Source organism: Gouania willdenowi, unplaced genomic scaffold (genome assembly GCF_900634775.1).
Source record: "Gouania willdenowi unplaced genomic scaffold, fGouWil2.1 scaffold_85_arrow_ctg1, whole genome shotgun sequence".
NCBI lineage: Eukaryota > Metazoa > Chordata > Actinopteri > Blenniiformes > Gobiesocidae > Gouania > Gouania willdenowi.
In genome coordinates, this window is record NW_021145250.1 from 499,210 (window position 1) to 525,565 (window position 26,356).

General features: G+C 38.2%; 2 protein-coding genes across 5 annotated transcripts; one reads left to right on the forward strand and one right to left on the reverse strand.

Annotated features, from left to right (window-relative positions):
• Nucleotides 1-1,248: 1,248 nt before the first annotated feature.
• Nucleotides 1,249-19,956, forward strand: LOC114460942 (polyhomeotic-like protein 1). Of its 3 annotated transcripts, XR_003673778.1 has the most exons (16): nt 1,249-1,420; nt 2,256-2,383; nt 3,245-3,361; nt 3,580-3,651; nt 3,724-3,840; nt 3,902-4,063; nt 4,139-4,214; nt 4,395-5,194; nt 5,651-5,786; nt 6,552-6,706; nt 6,784-6,874; nt 9,771-9,858; nt 10,378-10,528; nt 11,088-11,328; nt 12,677-12,981; nt 19,861-19,956. XR_003673778.1 is itself a non-coding variant. In XM_028442827.1 (15 exons), the coding sequence occupies exons 2-15, from the start codon at nt 2,261-2,263 to the stop codon at nt 12,826-12,828; spliced, it is 2,481 nt and encodes an 826-aa protein (XP_028298628.1). In that variant the 5' UTR covers nt 1,249-1,420; nt 2,256-2,260; the 3' UTR covers nt 12,829-14,012. The 3 variants fall into 3 exon arrangements, 2 of the variants coding, with proteins under 2 accessions (XP_028298628.1, XP_028298629.1); XM_028442827.1 differs by lacking the exon at nt 19,861-19,956 and having other exon boundaries at nt 12,677-14,012; XM_028442828.1 differs by lacking the exon at nt 19,861-19,956 and having other exon boundaries at nt 3,245-3,355; nt 12,677-14,012.
• Nucleotides 15,507-25,009, reverse strand: styk1a (serine/threonine/tyrosine kinase 1a). Of its 2 annotated transcripts, XM_028442842.1 has the most exons (11): nt 24,859-25,009; nt 24,723-24,791; nt 23,002-23,048; nt 21,838-22,092; nt 20,280-20,501; nt 19,845-20,032; nt 19,372-19,446; nt 19,006-19,217; nt 17,809-17,849; nt 17,638-17,734; nt 15,507-16,333 (listed from the first exon to the last, which is right to left on the reverse strand). In XM_028442842.1, exons 3-11 carry the CDS (start codon nt 23,045-23,047, stop codon nt 16,138-16,140), a joined length of 1,332 nt encoding a protein of 443 aa, XP_028298643.1. In that variant the 5' UTR covers nt 23,048; nt 24,723-24,791; nt 24,859-25,009; the 3' UTR covers nt 15,507-16,137. The 2 variants fall into 2 exon arrangements, with proteins under 2 accessions (XP_028298643.1, XP_028298642.1); XM_028442841.1 differs by lacking the exon at nt 24,723-24,791 and having other exon boundaries at nt 15,510-16,333.
• Between the last annotated feature and the right edge of the window lie 1,347 nt (nt 25,010-26,356).

Here is a 26,356-nt window from a genome sequence, read left to right on the forward strand (position 1 = left end):
GTGTGTGTGTGTCTTGTCTGCTTCTCTGTGCCACATTAGCGACTCACCCTGTGGGTTATGTTTCTAATGTACAGAACAGATGTTGTTAATAAAATATACGTCATATTAATAAAACATGCTTTGACAATTTTTTTTCCAAATTGGTGCCACTGTATGTTTGTATTTTAGTATTTGTTTGTTTTTTATTGACTGCAGGTCCTGTTATTTCTGTATAGAAGGTTTATGATACGTATATATGTATTTATTAAAAAAAAGTTATTATTTAAAGAGTGAATTTTATTCAAATTAGAGTTTCACAGTAAAAAACTATGAATATCGAACGCATACAAAAATATATGATAGCCCATTTCTGCCAGTAAAAACAACGACAAAAACTAGGAATAGTAAAATAAATCTGAAGTCATATTATGAGATACTAAGTCATAATTATCAGATATTATTTTAAGAATTTGTTATTAATATTTTACTTTTCCTAGTTTTTTACTGATGGAAATGGGCTTCCATACAAATAAAAACAAAATTCATCATAAAACTCAAGAGAAACCAGAATTGAATCCAGTGATGAAATCCAAATATTTTTGTGTATTTACATAAAAACAAATCTCGAAAATCTCACTGTAAAAATCACACAATGAACAGTTTCTCAAATCAATACGAACAATATGTTTCATGCAGAAAATCATTGTACGAGTAGATATATTATTTAACATGTTTTAATTATTTTGGCCTTTGGAGCTGTCAATAAAACACAAATTACTCATCTGAATATATATTCGGGTGGAATATGTTTTTTAGTTTAATGTATGCCTAATGAATTTATTCTTACATTTTTATGTGAAAAATAAACATGTTTGAATAAAAGTAATGGAAACTAAGAATTTTTTGCCCTTAAAAACACATAAATCAATAATGAAATTACCCTATTGTGCCAATTTTGCACAAACTGAATGGGCCCTAGACTCCTCTTCTATTTAGATATATGATTTTATTTATTGTTATATATTATATATATTCTATTTTTTACTTGATGTATGTATGACTCTTTTTTGTGTTTTATTGATTGAACTAATTCACTGTTCTGAATAAATAAAAAGACAAATAATAAAAATAAAAGTTTAAAAAATTTTAAATTTAAAAAATAAAATAAATTCCCCTGTTGACTTCAGAGTGTCTTTGCTGACGTCACAGTTAAAGGCCCACCACCACCGTTGACCTCCGGAGCTGAAGCCCCTCCTCCGTCATCCCGCCGCGCCGGAAAGGAGGCGTCTCCCTCCGCCTGTGTCCGTCCGAGCCCCGGCTACAGCTGCGCGGAGGAACCAACCACAGAGAAGGAAACACTGCTGAGGAGTCCGGCTCCCGAGCTCCGAGGGCCGCCGGCTCTGCAGCGGGACACCGGCCGAAGAGAGACGCTCTGCTTACGGTGAGGAGGGAGAGGGTTCCCCCGGGAGAGGCCGAGGGTCGGCGGAGGAACAGCTAGCCTCCGTTAGCTCCGTTATTCTCCGACAAACCTCCACTAAAGACAAAAACCTGAGGCTTTTTCCACCTTAAACACGTTAATATAACAATATCATCAAAAACAAAATAAGCTTCATGTTAAAATATATTTAAATTCATGCTAATGTATTCATTTCTTTGTTTCCAGTTAGTTTTACTGGGCCTGACTAGAACAATCCCAGCTTTTTAAATTAATAATTACATTAAAAAAATATATATATATATTGCAATAATCTGTTTTTTTTTTTTAATAAAAGTATTTGCTATAATTGCAAAAATAAAATTTTAATGTATAAGCAAGTAAATAAATGCATCTAATTATTATTATTTTTCTTTCTCTACAAATTGTGTGAAAATGAAACATCATTTTGAAATAAAAAATACATTTAAATACAAATGTTACTTATTTAATTAAATCAAGTAAAAGCAACATTTTCTAATAATGAAATGTTTTTCTTTACATTTATTGTTTTTCTTCTTTACATTTTAAGGACTTTTGTGTTTTCACGAAAGACAAAAATTCAAGGCGTTTTTTACACAGATCGTGTCAAAAGTTACTACATGTTTGAAATAATATATATATATGTATACATATATTTGTGCTAATCAATTGGGAAACAAAAGCAGATAATATGCTTTAAACATGAGTTGCTTTTTCTACATAAGGACGACAAATGTAAATTTCCCGCAACAGTAACAGTTATTTCTGTCAGTTTGATAAACCTCAGTCCAAAGCTTTACCTTCTGCTGTGTGTCCTCAGTTGTCATGGAGACGGACGGAGAGCAGAACCAGCAGGGGGCCCCGGCCAATGGGAGCGCAGCCTCGGGCGCCGTTTCCCGCCCCTCAGCCATGAACTCAATGACTCTGTATGAAAGACAAGCAGTGCAGGTACACACACACACAGACACACACACACACACACAACAACACAATGTGGCTGTTTATGTCGCGTAATCGCGTCCAATCAACTCATGTCGCGTTACGTCAAGTAACATGAAGTCGTGTTACGTCAATTCATATGAAGTTGCTACACATCAAGTCAACTAATGTTATGTCAAAAACTTGTGAATTTGTGTTACGTTAATTCATGTAGCATTAATTTGTCATTAATTTGTGTTTCGTGAATTTGCGGTGCGTTTATATGTGTCACGTTAATTTGTGTGCTGTGAGTTAGCATTACATTAATTTGTGTTTCGTGACTTTGTGTCGTGTTAAATCGTGTCACGTGAATTTGCGTCTCATTTGTTTACGTGTCTCATTCATTTTTTTTGCGGGAATTCATGTCATTAATTTTTTTCACGTGAATTTGTGTCTCATGATTTTTTCGTGCGAATTCATGTCTTGTGAATTTTTTTTCTCATAAATTTGTGTCCCATGATATTTTTTTCATGAATTTGTGTCTAAATTTTTTCACGAGAATTCGTGTCATGAATTTTTTTTGCATTATTTGTGTCTTTAAATCTTTTTTTGCTCCTCTCTTCTTTCTCTCTACTTCTTCTCTCCTTCCTCTCTCTTTCCTCTCTCTACTTCCTCTCTTCTTCCTCTTTCCTCTCTCTACTTCCTCTCTCCATCCTCTTTCTCTCCTCTCTTCTTCCTCTCTCTTTCCTCTCTCTACTTCCTCTCTCTTTCCTCTCTCTCCTTCCTCTCTCTTTCCTCTCTCTACTTCCTCTCTCTTTCCTCCCTCTTTCTTCTCTACTTCCTCTCTCTTTCCTCCCTCTTTCTTCTCTACTTCCTCTCTACTTCCTCCAGGCTCTCCAGGCGCTGCAGAGGCAGCCCAATGCTGCTCAGTATTTCCAGCAGCTGATGCTGCAGCAGCAGATTAACAGCGCTCAGCTGCAGAGTCTGGCAGCCGTGCAGCAGGTAAAGGTGCGTCTACACGTTAGAAAGCAGACGTGTGTGTGTGCGCGTGTGCATTAAAACACTTTAAAAGGGAAGAGAAAACATTGGTAAGATTTAATAAATCTTGGTAATCTTTGGTAAAAATGTCTCACTGTGATAAAAAATAAAACAAGAAGAATGTATGTGACCCGTCTTCCTGTGTGATGATGAGCTCTCGTGTGATTGGTCTGTTCTCCGTGTTTAAGGCGACTCTCGCAGGTCGACAGCCCAGTGCGTCCAGCAGCAGTAGCTCCGCCCCCACCAGCAGCCCCACAGCTGTACGTCCACAGATTATCATTTCTGTTTTCATCAAAACTTCAAAATAAAACTCTTCTTCTATTCTTCCTCAGACCACATCAGGAACTACAACCAGCAACCGTCCAATGGGAGCGTCCGCTTCGTCCGCCATCAGCCAATCGGTGCTGCTGAGCGGGGGGCCGGGGGGGCAGGGCCAGATGTACCTCAGGGTAAGTATACACTTAGATTCTCTGTTTCCTCTGAGTTTACAACAGTTTCCTCGTCCCATAGGTGAACCGCTCGCTGAGGGCCCCCATCTCTTCTCAGCTCATCTTCATGCCTGGCAATGCGGCAACGGCTGTCGCCACGGCAACCGTCAACCAGCAGCAGCAGCAACAACAACAAGATGGACCATCGGCCTCATCGTCCAATAACCAGCCAGACAGTGAACAGGTGTGTGAGGGGGTGGAGTCAGATGATGAGGGCGGAGTCAGAGGGTGAGGGTTCACGTCCACTTCCTGTGTGCAGGTGCAGAATTTGGCCATTCGAGGCGTTTCCAGTTCTAAAACTGTGAAAACTGAAGCTCCAGAGAGGAACGACGCAGGTGAGGAGAGAGTTTATGTTGTTTTTTTTTTACTTTTGTGTTTTTTTTATACTTTTTGTGTATATGTTGTTGTTTTGTGTGGGGTTTTTTTTTTTTATCATTTTGTGTGTTTTTGGACACTATTGGGGGGAGTTTTGACACTCACCTGTTCTGACAGCGTCTCTGTCTCTTCATTCTCAGGTGTCCAGGCTCACTCCCAGGCCACGCCCACTAAGCCTGCCCCGCCCCACATTAAGATCCCCACCTATCCCCAGCCCACCAACCTCAAAGCCCCGCCCACCTCCTCCATCCCTCTCTCCCAGCTGCTGCTTCACGGCAGTCGGACTCTGACGGCGGGTACCGCAGCCGCCCCCACATTTGTGCTGGCGTCCAACGCGGCGTCCCAGGCCCAACGGTACCCGGTTGGCACGGCAACCATCAAACCGGCAATTAACGCCCAGACGCTGGTGGTGCAACCTCTGCAGAAGTCTTCACTGGGGGGGGAGAAACCCAGCAGTGGACCCGTCCCCATCCAGCCCAAAACACTGCAGGGGCTCCGCCTCCCCCTCCAGCTGCCCTCCAGGAACCCGCCCCCCATCTTGCCTGCGGCGTCACCGGCCCTCAGCTCGGCCCAGGCCCCGCCCCCACCACATGTGCCGGTTCAGATTGTGGGGGCGAGGCAGAGCAGCCAGGCGCTGGCGTTGGCTCGTAGTAGCAGTACCAGCTGTAGCCAGGAGGGGGGGGCCGTCCTCACCATGGTGGCTTCCATCGCCTCCAGAGATGCCCGCAAACCGCTTCAGTCGCCGCAGGACGCCCCGCCCTCCACGCAGGTGTCCCAGGTGCACCCGCAGACCAATCAGAGCAGAGCTTTAGCTTCAGGCCCTGCCCACTCTCCTCCTCCCTCGCTGTCTCGCTCGTCCCTTTCTCTCCCGCTAGTGACAGACGAGCAACGAGGAGCTTCAACGACCAATGGGGACGCAGCGGGAGGCGTGGCTACACAGGTCAGTGTTTGATCTACTTTAACTTTTTAATGTGAAAAAAACAATTTATAATTATGTTTGTAATGAGCAAAACAAACCAGCAGGGGGTGACACTGACCCTCTGATACTATGGGATGATGTTAGTGCTTTTGTTTAGTGTTTATGTTTCTGTTTTGTGTTTATATTCTTGTTTTGTATGTTCATGTTTGTGTTTTTCTTGTTGTTTTGTGCGTTTATGTTTTGGTTTTGTGTGTTTATGTTGTTGGTTTTTAACATGCTCCATTGTTAAACTAATTATTTTATTTTATTTTTTGTCGTGTTGTTTGTTGTTGTTTTGTGTTTTTTTTGTTTTGTGTTTATTTTGTTGTTGGTCAAACCCAACCAGCAGGGGGCGACACAGATCTTCTAAAGCTATGTGGGATAATGTGGTGCTCTTTATTTTTCCACTTTCATCACATCTTTTAATCTGTTTTTCAGGGTAAACAGACGAGCGTTTCCCAGAAACGAAAATCTGACCCCAGCTCAGCCCACGACGAGGATGGCCCCTCCCCCCCTCGTCTTCACCCAATCAGAGATCAGACCTCAGCGCTAAAGGGCAATCATCTCAACACAGGTAACGGCACACACACACACACACACACACACACACACACACCTGTGTCGTATTTACTGGTTTTTTTTTTTTAAACGTAACCAACTACTAACAAAAAAGAAATATTAATGATAAAAATAATACAAATAACAACAATTATCATTTAAAATAACTTTCCAATTACAAAATGTGTTAAAAATGTGTATTTATTTCAAATGTGTATGTATATTTATTTATTTAATTTGATTTATTATTATTATTGTTATTAATTTATTATTTTGGTTATTTTATTTTTATTTTTTTGATAGGAATACTACACATTAGTGTACATCTATTTATTTATTTTACATTTTTTTTAACCAGAAATAGATGTAAATATGACAGATTATAGCAAAAAAAATGCTAATTAACATCCACAGTCCCCAGGCAGGTAAAAGACAAAATTAGTAATAAGACAAACATTTTTTTATTAAATTACTATTAAAACGCATTACAGACAAAGAAGTTAAATAGGAACAATAGATCACAATGAACACTTTATTAAACAATACACAGATTATTTAATTTATTTAAAGGCATTACAATCCAGTAAACTAGTTAAAAGCCAACATGTATTCATTTTTTTATTTAATTAGATTGTTGTTTTTATTTTGTTTTTTAATAAATATTATATTTTATATTATATATTCTTTAAATTATTCTACATGCATTTCATGTATTTGGTCTTTACCCGTCTTAGATTCTTACGTGCTGTCTCTTTAAATGAATAAACCCGTGTGTTCTCAGGATCTGTAGCTCCTCCTCCTCCATCCTCATCAATGCTCTGTGTGTCCCGTGGTGTGGGAAATAAAGCTCCGCCTCCTCAAGCCGTGGTCAAACCTCATGTCCTCACGCATCTCATCGAAGGCTTTGTCATCCAGGAAGGACCGGAGCCTTTCCCAGTGAGTGATTAACCTGTTTCAGCAAACTGGATTAGTTAAACCTGGTTTATTTACCCATGTGTGTGTGTGATTGACAGGTGTGTGGACCAATGAAGGACTCTGCTGATGAGGAGATGGCCAGTGAGAGCCCCGACACCAACCAATCGGAGAACGTTATCACAGCAACAGGTACTGGATCACTACCTATCTGCACCAGAGGGGTATTCCATAAAGGAGGTTTAACAAACTCTGAGTTTATCCATAAACTCTGGGTCAACATACCCCGTGATGGGAAACTCTTTGTATCTGATTCTATTATAGCTGTTTTGAAGTGGGTCAATCAACCCTGAGTATGTAAACCTTGGGTAACTTACGTGCATGATAAAAAGCCATCATAAATATAGCAAAGATAAGAGTGATATATTCACCCCGATGGGTGAAATAAGCCGGTGTTTATAGGAGAATATCAGCCTGTCCTAAAGGTGCGTTCACACTGACTGCACTTTCATCAACTATAGTCACTTAAATCGCCCGTGATTAGTCACGCTTTTTGGGCGTTTGATTACTTCATCGCTCCAGTGACGACCGGAGAATAATATGAATAGAATGTGTCTGCAGAGCTGGGGCTGCTGCACTGAGAGGGCTGATCACTTCCTCTCCCGCCGTACATTTACAGCTCTTATCATAGACAGCTCCACTTCTGCTTACGGTTTAAATGATCAACTTACAGAGTTACTAAAGGATGAGTTCACTCAAAATATACTTAGAATTTAAAATGTGTATTCAAGAAGTATTCCACTTTCATTTGGCTCCTGTAAGTAGAGGAAGTGTACAGCCCTCTCACTGCAGCCTGAGATCTACAGACACTTGACGTTGCGTCATTTACATTGATTTTTAATTTAATGTAGTCACCAGAGTCGTCTGGACGTCAAAAAAAAAGACTAATGTTAGATTCAAACCTCCAACCCCATGCTACAAAGTGTGCTTCCTAAAGCCTGGTTTAAGGTTCAGCATCAGGATCTACGCCGGGGGCATGCCGTCAACGTGACGCGGAGGTTGGCCCTTGCATGGAGGGATCGCCTCGCTATGCAATTGGCCTCCCTGCCGCCAGGGGGTGTGGCTGTGTGTTGTTGTTATAAATGAGCATTAAAAAGCCCTTGTTTATCTTCCGGTCACAGAAAAGAATATTTTATGTCTTTGAAGCATCTTAAAATATAATTTATTTCTGGATTATTACTGACCTACTGTACCTAACTGTGTGTTTTGTTGGACACAAACATTAAAACAACAGTTTCAAAACGTGCACTTTATTTTTCAATTTAAACATGGGTAACTTATAAACAAAGTATAAAAGTGTATCGAGCGGACTGTTGACTGCTCCAGTCAACAGTCACACCGGGGGTGAGGAGACCCCGACCCCCCCATAGAGTGGAGAGAGAAGCGAGGTAACCTGGTCCACAACCTCAGGAAGAGGAGGGTTGGAGAAGGACAGCACTGTAAAGATGGCTTTAAACTAGGGATGTAACGATTCACTCTACTCCCAATACGATTCAATTCACGATACTGGGTTCACGATATGATTCTCTCACAATTCATTTTACAAAATGGGACTGTAGACAAATGATGACTGAAAAATATTCCTTTATTTTTTTGGGGGGGAAAAATTTGAAAAAAAACTACTATTTTCCTTTTATTTTTCATTGTCAAAAGAATCCCTTGATAAACTATTCAAAACAATGCAATTTAACTAAAAATAAATCTTGAATGAAATAAATAAAGGATTACTACAAATGAAGAAGAAGCCTATTAATTTAAATTCTGGTTCTATAGTAAACAATGCAAAACTGCATAATAGTTCTTTTTCTCTTTAAAAGTGCAACTGAAAATTTATTTTGTGCCCTAACAATTGGACTTTAAAAAAAACAATCATTGCACTGTATTTACATCAGATATTTGTTTGGACTAGCAGAGGGCGCTGGTAACCCAGTGGTCAGTTGGCATGCAGATATTCTTGCAGTGAAGAAGAGATGCTAATGTGCTAGCAGACTGAGCTAATAGAAAAACGTGACTTTTACAGATATTCACGTAATATTACAGATATTCTTTCGGTGCTAAAGGGGTGAGGAATCATTTATGAACATGTTTAAGAGTAGAAGGCGGCCAGAAAGAGAGTAGTAGCAGATTCCGCCCGCCGCGTACACTGCTGGACAAGAGAAGTAGATATAGCGCCCTCTGCTGTTTAAAAAAAGTACAGCGATTCAATTTTCACAATATCGATGTGAACCGTGATACCTATGAATCGATTTTTAACTGCCTTACGATTAATCGTTACATTCCTAGTTTAAACATAACATTATGTCTGCTCCTCTATCAGCCTCCACAGCATGTTGGTCATTGTTTACTGTTAATGAAACACACACACACACACACTGTAGGTACAGAGATGAGGCAGTAGTTGTGATAACTGTAAACACACACCTTTTGTCTGTGATTGACTCTGGTTGGTGGTGTTTCACGTGCTGCAGCCATGAAATGAAATAATAAAACTCTGGTACTTTTAGTCCGTCTCGGTTCTCTCTGTGACTCAATCCACTGTAGAAACAACTCTTGTATCACTACGCTAAAGGTGAAACATGGCGGTGTGACTGGAAAAGGTAGAGACCGGGGCTGAGGTTTGGAGCTGACCAATCACAGCGCTAGCTGACTACGCGTCAAAGCGTCAACTTGACGGGTAGTCAGGATTTTTGGGAGGTTGTTGTGTTGCGTTTATGATGTTCTGTATGTTTTTGTTGTTTTGTGTATTTTATAATTTTGTGTGTTTAAGTTGTCGTTTTGTGTGTTTATGTTGTTTTGTGTTTTTTCTCTGAACATCTCTGTGGTTTCTCTGATGAACATCTGTTTGGTTTCTCTGATGAACATCTGTTTGTTTGGTTTCTCTGATGAACATCTGTATGGTTTCTCTGATGAACATCTGTTTGGTTTCTCTGATGAACATCTGTATGGTTTTTCTGAACATCTGTGTGGTTTCTCTGATGAACATCTGTGTGGTTTCTCTGATAAACATCTGTGTGGTTTCTCTCCTCAGTGCTGAAGTGTGAGTACTGTAAGAACTTTGCTCCTGCGACCCAGTTCAGAGGCACTAAACGTTTCTGCTCCATGACGTGCGCTAAGAGGTACTTTCACATGCATGAGCCTCAGCCGACGCCGTCACAGAGACACACACACACACACACACACACACACACGGCAGAGGCTGACCTTTGACCTTTGAGTCCACGTCACGAGAACTTTTTACCCCGTGGGAAAAAGTCTGTGTTTATCTTTGTATTTAGTGGATTCACAAAACCTCACAACAAAGAATACAAAGTCTCGACAGTGTGCGTGTTTCTCACGCGGCCTCGGCTGCATGTTTTAGTGTGTGTGTGCGTGCGTGCGTGTGTGGATGTTAAAGTCACTCCAGTGTTACACACACCTTTTTAATTAATCAGATCAGCCATATCCGTGCATATTTTCTGCTCCGCATCTTTGTTGTTTTCATTGTTGTTTTGTGAGTTTGTGTTGTCATTTTGTGTTTACGTTGTTGTTTTGCCTACCACTCTTGTGTGTGTGTGTGCGTGCGTGCGTGTTGCTCTGTACCTCAGTACCGTATAGGTCACTCTTTGTCTACGATGCAGTATGTACTGGTTTCCCAGGTACAACGTCAGCTTCAGGCAGCGCCAGGGTCGCCACCGACTTTCCACCTCCGATGGAGAGGAAGGGGGCGGAGCCAAGAGAAAGGCCACGCACAGGGGAGGCTCGGACACGGCGAGCGTTAAGGTTGCGGTCAGACGCAGCTCTGTGAAGGTGAGAAGTTTCAACTTTAATTTAGCGCGTACCAGTCATCAATTTAGCATTGTGCGTGTGTGTGTGTGTGTGATGAACGAACAGCGTGAGCAGACGCACACGATTGCCACAACCACTGAAACATCCTGAAAAAGTCTCCGTGTGTCTCCTGTAACCCAAGGAGGAAGATGCTGTACTTTGATCACACTGTTAGGGTCACACTGGTCATCGTGTTATCTTGTGACTGATTGAGGGTGGATGTTATGCAAATTGTAAATTAATACATGTCTGTCATCTGAATTGTTGTTTTTATTGTTTAGTGATTTAGGTGAATGTAAACACTGAGTGACAGCCTCTGCTGTGACGTGTCAGCACTTATAACAATGACCAGTTGAACTGAAACACCCACAGGTAACGAGCTGGTTTTATGGCTTTTTGTTCAATCTTTGATCTTTTAAAGCAGCAAAATAACACAAAACAATCAGACCAGTAGGTGTTACAGTTCAACTGGTGGTCATGTTATCTTGTGACTAGAATAACCTGCTGCTGCCTTGCTCATGGACTTCTGTCTCCATCTCAGTGTCACTCTGAGTCCAGCCACTCAGACGAGGAGTCCAGTGCTGAGGACGATGAAGACGACCCCGTCTCTCTCTCCCCCGCCTCCTCCTCCGCCTCCTGCCACCAACCTGCCCTTCATCCTCCTCTTCCTCCTCCTCTTCCTCCATCACTACCGATGGAGAACTCCGCCCACGCCGTAGTGCCAGCTACCCCGGCCCAGTGGAGCGTGGAGGAAGTGTCACAGTTTATCTCCTCGTTACAAGGTCAGGAATCTTCTTCTTTGTGTGTTGTTGTGGTTGTTTTTGTTTTTAATCATTTGGTGCATTTTTGTTGTGTATTTTTGTTATGTGTATATTTGTTTTTGTCTTGTGTGATTTTGTGTATTTAGAGCTAGCAGCTGCCTGATTACAGTAAACAGTTAGCATAGCATGCTAGCAGCAGCCATATAACAGTTTGCATAGCAGGTGTCGGTGCCTGATCCGTTCAGACCCTACGTCACTTCCTCCACCCGTAATCTTTAGGACAGAGCTCCTAGGACGTGATCTATGATTATAAACCGACCGTACGATGTTTGTTACATGTTCTAATAGTACACATGTAAATATCTGACTGTTTTTATTTGTTTAAAAAGACAAAAAGGAAAAACCACAGTAAGCTAAGTGCTTAGCTGTAGCGTAACAGCTCCCCCTGGTGGCACACATGCTTCATGTACTGATTAGTGTAACGACACACCCTGCAGCATCACATTAAATATGTTTATGGAATGCTTAAACAATCTTTAAAGATTTGGTTTTTTTTCTGAGCAGGTGATGACGTTGTATAATATTAAAATTCTGAAATAAATTGTTGGAAAACAGGTTTAGAGTTGGAATAAATAAGGATTAGGGTTAAATAAGGTTAATAAGAAACATTTTATCTCTGTCGTCTGTTTGTCAAGATGGATTTGTTTAAGTACCAGCAGTAGTACTACAATAAATACTTTAATGAAATACTTATAAACTAAAGTAATAATAATAAACCAATAAAACATATTCAAACATATGCATAATAATAATAAAAACTACATGATGCACCCAACGAGTCCATTTTTCATTTACCAGACATTTAAATCCATATCTGCAGCTAACACCAAAGCTAGAAATTTAAATTGAAATTGCTGTTATTGTGAATTGATGTATTGACAAAAAGATAGATTACATTGTTTTAAAGACTAATTATTTGCTTTAACAAAACATACAAAAACTGATGAAAACACAATACACAACAGTAACAACCAAAATAAATTAAAATTCACTCAAAACATACATTTACAAAAATTTGGAAATCTTCAGAGCAGGTTTAGAATGCACAAACATAATTAGTATTCAATAGCTGGGTTTCAACCTTTTAAATAAAACACAAGCTGCTGTAAAATAGGCCGAGCAGACGTTTCAGGATCTCAAAGGATCAGCAGATAGCAGCACCTAGCAGCAGCCATTAGCGTAGTGTGTGCGTGTTATGGACGATGTATCTCTAACAGTCAGCTTTCATCTCTTATCTTCTTATTCGCCTTCTTCTTCTTTTTCTTCTCGTTCTTTTCCTCCTCCTCCTTCTTCTTTGGTTGTTTCTCAGGATGTGAGGACCTGGCCTCCCAGTTCCTGTCTCAGGAGATCGATGGTCAGGCACTGCTGCTGCTGAAGGAGGAACATCTGATGTCCACCATGAACATCAAGTTAGGCCCCGCCCTTAAGATCTGTGCCCACATCAACACTCTGAGGGACTGAATGTAAGAGACAGGAGGAGGGAGAACCTGCAAACCCTCCACACTGGTTCAGTGACGGCGTTTGGATACGATGGAGGAGGAAGGAGGTGGATTTGAATGTACTCACGACGTCATGTGACACGTTCCTCATGCCGCGGTAGAGACGTGACTAAAGGTTAGCCGTTAGCCACGGTGTGTGTGTGTGTGTGTGTGTGGATTCGTTTTTGTCTTTCTTCATCTTCAATAATATTTTACTCGTTTAATTTACCAAAACTAACAATTACCATTTATTAGAATCTATTTATATCATTAGAATCATATTTATTATATATATTATAATTATATATTATATAATAATGTTGGTTTGTTATAATATTAAATATATATAATTATAATAGTCTTGATATATTATCATAATAACATGATTTTTATATAATAATTAAAAAAATAATTATTCTGAAAACTTGCTCGAGTTCGACCTTAAATTTTTCACAATAAAAGTCCAAAAGGTAATTTATTTATTTTTTTCCACCGCATTTGTTTATCTACAGTCACACACACACATAGTCGTACTCTGTGTGTGCGTGTGCGTGTGTGCGCGTGCGTGCGCATATAGACCGAGCGCTGCTAACCTCTTCACTTTATTCTCACTTCCTGTTTCATTGTGTGTGAGTTGATCAGTTTTCATTGGTCATAGACGTGTGTGTGTAGGTTTGTGTTAAATGTTGTGTATGTGTGTGTGAGGACTGAGGGCGTAATGACGTGGTACAGGGTAGTCTTATTTTGAAAGGTACACAGGAAAACATTTGACGCTCGTTAATTTTTCAAGAACTCTGTTTATGTTGTCAGTGCGACTTCAACGTGCTCTTATTGTGAAAAGGATCCATCCATCTGTGAGGAGCTCGGAGTAGAGCTGGAACTCCGCTGTGAGAAATGTAAATTCTTTGATCTTCCACCTCGTGGCCTTTTTTACCTTTTTTTACGGCTTTTCTTACATTCCTGTTGGTTTTTGGCTGATTTTCATCAGTTTTTCTCTCTGACGTGTGACCTTCATCACTGAGGACAGTAGTCTTCCTCCTCTCTGTCTGTTTCTAGCTGCTCTGATTGGTTCTCCACGCCACTCAAAGCTCTTTTCTGTCATATTCTGTCTGTGACGCTCATCTTTTTTCCCGCCAACAACCAGAGGAGTGGCTCTGACCAATAAACCCCTCCCACTTTTATAAAGCTCTGTTTCTATTGGTGTTTTTTTTTACTTCATTTTTGGAAATAAGCTTTGTTATGACGATGACTGAAGACGTGAATAGGCCAGAGTCAATGGTGCGTCGCTATGGCAACTGAGAGGGAGGAGCTTCACTTTGTGTCACCAGCTGTTGAAGGTAAGTGTGTAACTGTGCTTTGATTAAACAGGTGTGCGTGTGTGTGAGGTCGTCTTCTGATTCAGAGGTTGGGGGTTCAATCTCTGTGTATTCCTGTCGAAGTGTCCTTGGGCAAGACACTGAACCCTTCTGAAGGTATAATTAGGGATGTAACGATTAATCGTAAAGCAGTTAAAAATCGATTCATAGGTATCACGGTTCACAAAGATACTGAAAATTGAACAGCAGAGGGCGCTATATATTTATCCTTCTCTTTTCCAGAAGTGTAGTCCAATTGTTAAGGCACAAAATACATTTTCAGTTGCACTTCTAAAAAGAAAAATAACTACTATGCAGTTTTGCATTGTTTACTATAGAACCAGAATTTAAATTAATAGCCTTCATTTGTATTATTCCTTTATTTCATTCAAGATTTATTTTTAGTTAAATTGCATTGTTTTGAATAGTTTATCAAAGGATTATTTTGACAATGAAAAAATAAAAGAAAATGATACAGTATTTTCTACTTTTTTTCCCCCAAAAAATAAAGGAATATTTTTTAATCATCTGTCTACAGTCCCATTTTGTAATATAAATCGTGAGAGACGAATCGTATCGGGAGTTGAGTGAATCGTTACATCCCTAGGTATAATATAAAGTGCTAGGGCTGCACGTGATCACGATTTTGGTTGTCATGACTAAATAAATCTGATCGTCTGCAATATTTACATATAAAATATTGGTTCTGTAATAATGTATTTAATTAAATTATTTGGTTAATTTTTTAAATTAATTTTTTTGTAAAATTAAAGCTTCTTTTTCCACTGTAGACTGTGCATTTTGTTCGTTAAAAAGTCATGTAATAAAAACAGATTTTTTTTCCCCCGGTCATGATGATAATTATTTATTCGTGATTACAATATTGATCAAAAATAATCGTGATGATTGAAGATTAAAGATTAAATCGGGGCTTTCGCCTTTAATTGGCCATGTACTGTTATTACATTAATGGAATTTGTCCTCTGCATTTAACCCATCCTTGAGGAGCAGTGGTTTTGTTGGTTTATGGTGTCATTTGTGTCGTTATGGTGACGGTTGTATTTGTTGTGGTTTTGTGTGTTTATGGTGTATATGTGTGTGTATTAGTTTCCAATTTGTGTCTTTGAGGTTTCTTTAGTTTAGTTAGTGTGTTTACTGTTTTGTGTACTTATGGTGTTTTCAATTCACTTTCAAAAAGTTGCTACTTTACAATTGGCGCCCAATATATTTTTGATGAAAATTGAAAGTTTCTTATAGTTGTTCTGTTTTTATTTCTTTGTCAGAAAATAAGTTGAAAACACTGAAAAACAAATTACACACAGAGGGAGAGTTTCAGAATGTGACCCCTGAGCAGATGAGGCTATACGTGAGACAAACCTTTTTACTGCTATTTCTAAATTTTATGTTTAGAAAATACATTGATTATAGAAGCAATATTATCAAGCTGTATAAATGAGTCAAGGTTGGTATCCAGGATTATTTTCATTAGTTGTTGCTAAATTTAAAGCTTCATAGAAGAAATAAAAGCAGAGGTAGAAGATAAATATAGATGCAGGCTGCAATAAAAACTATTTTCTTTTAAATGTTATATTTATAAGGCCTAGAAATAATAGTAATTAAGATTGTACAGCCTAAATTAAACAATTAATAAAAACAAAAATACATATATATATATTTTTTTTTATATATAAATAAAATGTATAGCAAACAAATGTTTACACTTGACAAGAATGGGCCAGATTACACATTATTTCCAACCAATAACTTATTGTTTAACAGTGATTGCTTCATACTGCTTTCAAGTGTCTCAAAAGAGCAAACGCATTAAAACAAAGCGAATATTAAAGATTCATCGCTGATAATCCAAGTTTTACACGTTCAAAAAGTGCGGAAAAAAAAATCTTCCGCATTGAATGATTCACAGTCGGTCCAACCAATCAAAGCACAGCGTAGTTGATGGTTTCTCCAAATCCCGCCTCCCGCAGGTATTTCTCGAAATCCATTGGTTGAGGGACTCTGATCGCTGTCCTGTGATTGGCTGACGCTACTTCCGTCTGGAGTTTTGAAATCAAGTTCGTTAGAGAGGGGCGGTCCTGTAGCGTCCAACGGCAGCAGGATTTAATCACCGTGTACCTGAGAAAAAACCGGTAAACACGTGCAAATCACACATTAATACGTTATTTAGGTGGTTTAACACAGCAAAAGTATTTATAAAAAGGTGAGATTGTAGTTTTTCTGTCTTTAGAAAAGTTATATGGTTAATTATGTTTTTAAATGATATTTTAAAACTGTAAATAATATGGGGTGCATGCTAAAATAAACAGCAACTTTTCACTTCATTTAGCAACAAACCTAGTTTAACAAACACGTATGTGATTTTTGACCAGATTTACAGCAATATTTGTGAAATTTGCTAAAGTTAAATCCAAATATGAAATCTAAATGTTAGATATTGAATCAAAAAGTTGAATCTAAATGTTGAATATGAAATCAAAAAGTTAAATCTGATTGTTGAATCTAAACCTAAATGCTGAATTGAAATATAAATCTAAATTTGAAATTTAGATGTTAAAACTAAATTTAAATGTTGAATCTAGATCTACATATTAAATTTAAATCTAAATGTAATTGTTAATTATAAATGTTGAATCCAAATGTTAAACCTAAATCTTAAATGGTAAATGTTCAATTTCAATGTAAAATTTGAATCTAAATCTAAATGTTGAATCTAAATCTAAATTTTAAATCTAGATGTTAAAACTAAATTTAAATGTTGAGTCTAAAGCTAAATGTTGAATTTAAATCTAAATGTCACAGGTGAAACTAAATATTTAGTTAATATTTAGCAAATTCACTGTAAGTACCAAAATAAAAGCTCATTGACGCAAAGGAGCGTTTCCTCACTGCGCTTAACATTTAACATTAAATATCATAAATTTCACAAATATGTTTATTTTAGCATGTGCAATTTTACAATCGCCCCCTCATAGAAATAACACTGAAATATTTAAATAAAGCAGTTTCTAAAATGTTTAATTTAAAATATATATATATTACTAGGTTAATTATTTGTTAAATGCTCAATTTAATTTACTCCCTTCTTGAACATGTAACATTAATAGTATTTTCTTTGTGTATCATCACAAAATCCCAGTAATTTTTTTTTTCTAATTTTAAAATTTCAACATCAAACCATAACCGTAAATATAATGTATTTGTTAAAAATTATGTCTTCATTTTATATTTTTACATGAGAAAACTGACATTGAAAACCTTATTTTTACATGTTTAAATTTAAACTACTGATTAAATCAAACTTGTGTAACCTCAGAAAATTAAATTAAAATTAAAAGATATACAATAAAATAATAAAAAATCAAAATGAGATATATAGGATTTTCTTGTTAAATGTGGTTAATATTAATGAGCTGTATTACAGAGAGTTGGAGCAGGTGGGGGGCTGCCTCAGGTGGTTTCCTCTCTGGAGATGCTGCAGCAGTTCATTGGTCCTGATCTCAGCAAACGGGGCGTCGCCTGAAGGAGTCACATGTTAGATTTAAAGGGTCCGACATCACAGCCTCACATTCACTGTCGTTAATGGGACTCACCCAGTGTGACCATTTCATACAGGAGGACACCAAATGACCATCTACAGGGGGGACACACCACAGATCAGACATGGGAAACCCCCCCCAAAGAAAATACACAAGACGACTACAATAATAACAGAAAAATATATGAAACGACTTGAAAAATACACAAAACGACTAAACAAATACTGAAAAATATGTGAAACATCAAAAATACATAAAATGTACTCCAAAATTACATAAAACTACTACAAAATAATAGAAAAGTTAACAAAACGACATCAAAAATACACAAAAATGGCTCCAAAAATACAAAAACACAAGAAAACACTAAATTTACTCCAAGAAACACACACGGGCGACCGTGGTTCAGGTGGTAGAGGGTTGTCTTCTGATTGAGAGGTTGGGGGTTCGATCCCAGTACCTGACTATGTGTCGAAGTGTCCTTGGGCAAGACACTGAACCCTAAGTTGCTCCCAGTGGTCGACTAGTGCCTTGCATGGTAGTTCTGTCCCACTGGTGTGTGAATGTGAGAGTGATTGGGTGAATGAGCTGATATGTAAAGCACTTTGAGACTGTTTCAGTGGTGATAAAGCTCTATATAAATCATGTCTATTTACTATTTTTACCATTTACAAGACAACGAACATCAAAAGTAGATAAAAATTCCTCCTGAAACACAAAATCACAAAAAAAACACATTTTCTTCAAAAATACAAAACTACAAAAATAATTCAAAAATGTATGAAACATCAAAATACACAATAACGGCTCAGAAAATGCAAAATCACAAAAAACACAAATTTTCTTAATAAACACACAAAATGACTAAAAAAGTACAAAAGACAAAAAAAAAAATGGAACGTCATCAAAAATACTCAAAATTTCTCCTAAAACCCAGAAAATGACTAAAAAAATACCAAAAAACATGAAACAACTTAAAAAATGACTCAAAACACAAAAATTAAAAACAAAAAAAAAACATCACACATCGACCTCAAAAACACACAAAATGACAGAGAAATAGTTTGTAGTGACGGGTTCCACGTGTTTGCGTTAGCATGTAGCGGCGTTGGCTGAGCAGGGTTCAAAGGTAAGGGGCGGGGCTATGTTGTTGTCAATATATTGTAAATGTCGTCTAAATAATATAAATGTGTGTAAAAGGTGAAAACTTAGGAATCATCATGTTTTCCTGTATTTTTACTGAACACTCACACGTCACTGCTAGCGCTAACGGCTCTCCTGGCGAGAACTTCTGGTGCCTGCCACTTCTTCATCTCCAGCTCCTCCTCTTCCTCCTCACCCCCCCTCGTCCTCCTGCGATGGGCGGGGCCGAGCCCCCACAGCTTAGCCGTCAGGTCTCTGCTCAGCAGGACGCTACGAGCCCCCACGTTACCATGGACACAGCCCTGAGCGTGTAGGTGAAGCTAAAAAAACCAAAATACATTGTTGTCTTAAAGCCCAAAAAGAGGAAAACAAAGTGCTTTTATTCTGAAAGGGCTTTATGATCAACTTTGATTTAATCAATGATTCATGATGTTTATTTATTCCCACATTCAGAGCATCTGTGTAGTCACTGACCAGAGCAGAAGCCACTTGTCCTGCCATGATGAGAATCCTCTTCTCCGTCAGCTCACACGGAGGACTCCGCCCACCCTTCAGTGGACGAGAGAGAGACGTTAGCGTTAGCCTAGCATAACCAGCTAACACCAGTTTGTGTCATTTTACTACTGTTGTGTCATTTTTGTTTGTTTCTTTTATTCTGTTTTTTTAGTCTTTTTTTCTTTCTTTTTAAATTTTTTGTTTAGTTTTGTCGTTTTTGTCATTTTGGTGTTTTTTTTTCTTCTTTTAAGTGTTTTCATCACCAGTTTTATCTGTGGTTGGATGAAGTGTCTGTGCAAAGAGAGAGAGACTCATTTCCTGGAGCCTTAGTTGAGCGACTAAAGAGCCACATGTGGTTCTCGAGCCGCTTGTTTCTGCTTTAAAATCTAACGTTTAGTCACTGTTTGACATGAATGTGGCTCAGAACGTGAAACGTGACGTCCTATCTGTACCTGTGACTGTCTGCAGCTCCACAGGAAACCCAGCAGATCTCTCTGCTGCAGCTCCTCCACCGCCATCATGAGTGGAGGCCTCACTGAGACCACGCCCATCAGCTCAGGGAGGAAGGGGTGTGGCCCCAGGCCCGACAGGAAGGAGGCAAAGCTCAGGAAGTGCTGCTTCTCTCTGCTGTTGGCATCGTCTGAGGATCATCATCATCATCATCATCATCAGAAACAAACACACAGAACGACACAATAAACACACAAAACCACTACAAATACATATAAAATGTCAACATAACTACACTAAAAGACACAATATGATACATAAACAAACCAAATGACAATTACACACAAAACTGAAACAAATCCACACCAAACATAAACACAAAAAAGATCATCTAAGCTGTGATTGTGGCGTGTGGTTGCTGGTTCTCTTCCCTCTACCTTTGAGCACATGCAGGATGACGGCCCTGTTGTCCATGCTAGCTCTGTAGAGGCTAACGGAGCCGTCTGATTGGATGGAGAAGACCTTGGGCAGGGCAGTGATCTGACTGAAGGCTCCATGAGGCCTCTCAGTGACTCTTCGTAGAGCATGACTCAGCGTTGGCCTCACATTCTGCTGCATCGGCAACTCCTCGTGTTCCAGGGGGTTTATTCCCACAGGAGCTGTGAGTCAAAGCAGGAAACACTTCAATCATACGTCCACGTTTATCATATATACAGCATTATTTATCATATATACACCCTTATTTATCATATATACACCATTATTTATCATATATACAGCATTATTTATCATATATACACCATTATTTATCATATATACACCCTTATTTATCATATATACAGCATTATTTATCATATATACACCCTTATTTATCATATATACACCCTTATTTATCATATATACAGCATTATTTATCATATATACACCCTTATTTATCATATATACACCCTTATTTATCATATATACACCCTTATTTATCATATATACACCCTTATTTATCATATATACACCCTTATTTATCATATATACAGCATTATTTATCATATATACAGCATTATTTATCATATATACAGCATTATTTATCATATATACACCCTTATTTATCATATATACACCCTTATTTATCATATATACACCATTATTTAACATATATACACCCTTATTTATCATATATACAGCATTATTTATCATATATACACCCTTATTTATCATATATACACCCTTATTTATCATATATACAGCATTATTTATCATATATACACCCTCATTTATCATATATACAGCATTATTTATCATATATACACCCTTATTTATCATATATACACCCTTATTTATCATATATACACCCTTATTTATCATATATACACCATTATTTATCATATATACAGCATTATTTATCATATATACAGCATTATTTATCATATATACACCCTTAATTATCATATATACAGCATTATTTATCATATATACAGCATTATTTATCATATATACACCATTATTTATCATATATACAGCATTATTTATCATATATACACCCTTATTTATCATATATACACCCTTATTTATCATATATACAGCATTATTTATCATATATACACCCTTATTTATCATATATACACCCTTATTTATCATATATACACCCTTATTTATCATATATACAGCATTATTTATCATATATACACCCTTATTTATCATATATACACCATTATTTATCATATATACACCCTTATTTATCATATATACAGCATTATTTATCATATATACAGCATTATTTATCATATATACACCCTTAATTATCATATATACAGCATTATTTATCATATATACACCCTTATTTATCATATATACACCCTTAATTATCATATATACAGCATTATTTATCATATATACACCATTATTTATCATATATACACCATTATTTATCATATATACAGCATTATTTATCATATATACACCATTATTTATCATATATTAACCACATTATCTAGTTCGTACCATCGATCCCTTGCAGGTTCCTCCTGCTGTGTGTGGGTTGTGTGTGTCTGTGTGTGTGTCTGTGCGTGTGTCTGTGCGTGTGTTGTGTGTGTCTGTGTGTAGAGTTGTGGTTGTTCTGTGGAGGCGTGACCCGTGTGCTCCTCCTCTTCCTGTCAGGACAGTACACCTTCAGCACCAGGACGAGCAGCGTGAGCAGGGTGGCAGCGAGCAGCAGCGTGGGCACGATGATCACCGCCAGCTGATGCTGCGTCACCACTACGGGACAGAGAGGACGCTGTGAGTCATGAATCACTTATGATCACTAGTGTCACCATAACACGTACAGGAGCTTTTTAACAGGATCATCAGCAGATAACACACATTCTTTCTAGGCTACAGGCATCAAACTCAAGGCCTGGGGCCAATTTAGAGCAGCAATTATCAATTTCTATTAACATTTTGTTCTTTTTGTTCTTTTTATTATTCAGTGTATTTTTATCTCATTTTGTGTTATTTTTTTAACTTATTCTCTCAGTGTGTGTGTGTGTGTGTGTGTTTTTGGTGTCATTTGGTTGTTTCTTTGTTATTTTTGTGTAATTTGTAGTGATTATCACTTTATCACCCCCTGTAGTGCCATCGCGTACCCCTAGGGGTACACGTACCCCCATTTGAGAAACACTGCTTTAGAGCATTCAGTTCGACCTGCAGTAGACAATAAAAACAACAGAGAACTCTACATTTTTCCACAAATCTTGCAATTTCTTCCAAAGAATTCCTCTAAATTACACCAAAATTTGGTTACAAAATCAGGAATTTTTTCGAGCGGAGATCCAGCTGAGACTGATATTAAAAACTAGGGAACAATTGATGTTAAAATTGAGATCAAACTGGTCCATAATTGGCCCCTGAACTAAAATGGGTTTTCTAGACGTTCAATAGCGTAAAAACTGGTGCATAAATGTGTGAGTCCCAAAACTGTATTTTCAAGGGGGTTAATTAATGCTGCAGAGTGTAATTTATGTCTATCCAAACTTTAGATGCATATTTTTTGTAAAGGTCTTAAAAAAGTGGCTATACTCTGAGAATTGGGGCGTGTCATACACAGGTGACGTTGTGACATCATGAATATAAAATGTTATATTGTGTTTATTTTTAATGTGTGTTTAGGGCGTGGCGGTTTCTTACAGCAGAGGTTGTCGTCTGACGCACAGGTGGTAGAGTTGGACGACATTCTACAGAAAAGACAGAAAACACGTTCATCACCTCAAACATTCATGTCAGCATTAGAATCATTGACCAATCAGAGCATTAATAGGAAACAACAGTTTTATTGTGTTTTTGGAAATTATTGGCTTATTTTTCTGTCATTTTGCGTGCGTGCGTGTGCGTGCGTGTGTGTGTGTGTGTGTGTTGCGTGCGTGCGTGCGTGTGTGCGTGCGTGTTGCGTGCGTGCGTGTTGCGTGCGTGCGTGTGTGTGACTTTGTGATGATCCTTTAAATCTCAGAGCTTTGCTCCACATTTGTTAATCAAATGAAAGAGGAGGAAGGAGCAGCGGTTTGACTGGAAACAACAGTAGTCAATTACACCACCTGATCCTGATGATGTCATGCCCCCCCCTTAGAAAATCCCCCAACACAAAAAACTACCAAAACATACAAAACAACAGAAAAATGCACACAATGTCAACACAAATACACAAGGTAACACAAAAAATACACAAAACTACAGACAATTGCACAAAACACACAAGGCTCTATGTAACAAATGTAGATAATTATATCCTGGATTAATCTCTGTTAGCTGGATTCAACTAACCAGACATTCTAGATCTGATCTACTTCATAACTTGGTCCTGACCAGGTTATGTGTTGATGAAGTTTAAAATTATAATAATTAAAATCCATAATTCAGACCAAAAACAATCATGTTAGAGAAAAGACAGGAATGATAGAACTCAGACAGGAAGCTACTGATACTGTTAATGTGTAAAAGTGTGATATTATTTATGATATTAATCTATTAGATGATAAACAGACAGAGCTCTGCAGTTAAACTTTACTACAGCACACACGTGTTTCTATTCATATAGATCTATTTATCACACACTGGGATGAGAACACATTGTTTACTGTAGTATGTTCCTGATGATGATGTCAGCCTCACTATAGTGTATGAATGAATTAATGAATGACTTCACACGTCTGCACATACGGAGACACAGGCTTCATCAGCTGATTATAGATCAGTTCATCAGATATAAATCTATATGATGTCATCAGTAAATGAAAGGATTGCATCAATGTCTAAATAGTCTCTCTTCTGTCAGCGTCACATCAGATCTACACAGTGACGTGTTCACACATCACCTTTTATTGGACAGCTTGCTTTTAAGAGATCTGATTGGTCAGAAGGCGGGGCTTTAGCACTCGCTAAAATCCGAGCCAGTGCAAAACCTGCTCCCGACCAGGCTCGTCGTTCAGCATAAGTTACCATGGTGATTTAGCTCTGTAAGACGTTAGCCAGCTTGTGTAGGACATCACACACTGATTAAATCCTGGAAGTTAGCGTGATAAGAGCTAATCTAGATTAATAACATAGTCCCCAAAACACACAAATTAACGACAAAAACACACAAAATAACAATCAAAAAGCACATAGATTAAAAAAATACAATACATTACATCATCATGTACTTCCCATAATGCATCATTCTGGTCTGTGAGTTTCAACCTAGGGAACACTCTCTGTTTAAATGTTGAGAAATGTAAGTAATTTAGCATTTAGATAAATGACATCTCTAGTTCAATGAGAAATAGTGCTTCAGGACTAATTAATGACACATTTTACATTTATAAAGCACACGTAATAGTTTCTGAGGAAACACACACACACACACACCCTCCTACCCTTTATGTCAGATGAACCGGTTTGTCTGCATTGTCCTCACACACACACACACACACACTAGGTGAAACCTGTTGAAAGCATCAGACTAAGTCATGAAAACAAAGTAAAAACCTTTTGCTGAGTGTGTTTTTTCACCTGCTGATGATGATGTGGTGTGTGTGGGGGGGTCCAAAGTGAGCAGCAGCGCCCCCTACCCTCCATCAGCTGTAGCAGACCCTCACTGAGTGTCCAGCTGACGTCCTCCTGTCTACACACACTCTCACACATACACACACACACACACTGATCCACGCTGTGACTTTGCTGTTTTTCTGTATGATCACTGCCACTTTGGCCCCGCCCACAGACACGCCCCCAATCCTCCTTACCTGTACACACCCTGCTCTGTGTGTGTGTGTATGTGTGTGTGCGTGTGTGTGTGTGTGTGTGTGTGTGTGTGTGTGTCATCATTCTGATTAGTGAAGTCATATTTGATGTTTAGGAAACTTAAAGAATCTGATTTGATCTTATTTTTCATGTTTTTGTTGCTTTGTGTGTGTTTCTGTCTCTGTTGTTGGTTTGTGAAGTGTTGTTGTTTGCTGTGATGTTTTGTTTTTAAAGTCATTTACTGTACTTTTGTGTGTTGTCATTTTGTGACTTTTTCATTTTTTTATGCTTCTTTGTGGTTCATTTTTATGGGGGTGATTTCATGGGGGGGTTTGTGTGTTTTTGTGGTGGGTTTGTGAGGTTTTTTGTGTCTTGTCTCTTGTGTTTTTTGTTGTCACTGTGTATTTTGGGGTCATTTTGTTGGGTTTTTTGTAGTAATTTGGTGTGTTTTTGTGAATGAATTTGTGGGACATTTCTGGGGTTTTTGTAGTCATTTTGTGAGTTATTTTGTGTATTTTTTGTTGTCAATTTGTGAGGTGTTTTTGTGTGATTTTGTGAGGTTTTTTTTGTTATTTTATGCTTCTTTGTGGTTAAATTTGTGCTTTATTGTGGTCCTTTTGTGAGTGTTTTTGTGTATTATGGGGGTCATTTTGTGTGTTTTTGTTGTTGTGTGTTATTTAAAGCCTTTATTGTTGTCAGGTGAAACTAGCCCTAATGTTGGCTTGGTGCAGATGGAGAATGACCTGCGTTTGCATCGTGTTTACATTAGAACAGCTCACCTCTGTGATTGGTTAAGTTGAGAGTGACTCCGCCCCCGTTCAGATCAGCTTAATGACCCGTGGTGTGTAGAGGGAGGGAGCGGTTTGTTGTCATTATGGGTTGGTGCTGAAGGTGTGGCCCCCGCACTCTGGCCTGTGTGTGTGTTTATTTTTCTGAGTGTGAGTCCTCAACACACACACACACACACACACACACACACACACACACACACACACACACCTGTGTGTACAATCAGTATTGGTAAATTAATTGTTGGGCAATATCAAAGTGAACATCTTTAGATCAAAGTCATGATTCTAGGAGTTTGTTGATTGGTTATTGTTTTGACCTCAGATTAACGAATGATCTGATTGGTTGAAAAAAGGAAAGACAGAAAAAAAACAAACAATTTAACTAATGTTTTTTTTCTTTTTCATTCACTTTTCTTCTTCACACTGAGATTTAGAGTTCTTTAAAAGTGTGTGCGTGTGTGTGTGTGTGTGTGTGT

Coding starts and splice junctions, on each gene's coding strand:
- LOC114460942 (XM_028442827.1), top strand. CDS start 2,261: ATGGAGACGGACGGAGAGCAGAACCAGCAGGGGGCCCCGGCCAATGGG. Junction 2,384..3,244: donor ATGAAAGACAAGCAGTGCAG/GTACACACACAC, acceptor TACTTCCTCCAG/GCTCTCCAGGCGCTGCAGAG. Junction 3,841..3,901: donor AGGGCCAGATGTACCTCAGG/GTAAGTATACAC, acceptor CTCGTCCCATAG/GTGAACCGCTCGCTGAGGGC.
- styk1a (XM_028442842.1), bottom strand. CDS start 23,047: ATGTCGTCCAACTCTACCACCTGTGCGTCAGACGACAACCTCTGCT. Junction 22,093..23,001: donor GTCAGACGACAACCTCTGCT/GTAAGAAACCGC, acceptor TCTGTCCCGTAG/TGGTGACGCAGCATCAGCTG. Junction 20,502..21,837: donor GAACCTGCAAGGGATCGATG/GTACGAACTAGA, acceptor TTTGACTCACAG/CTCCTGTGGGAATAAACCCC.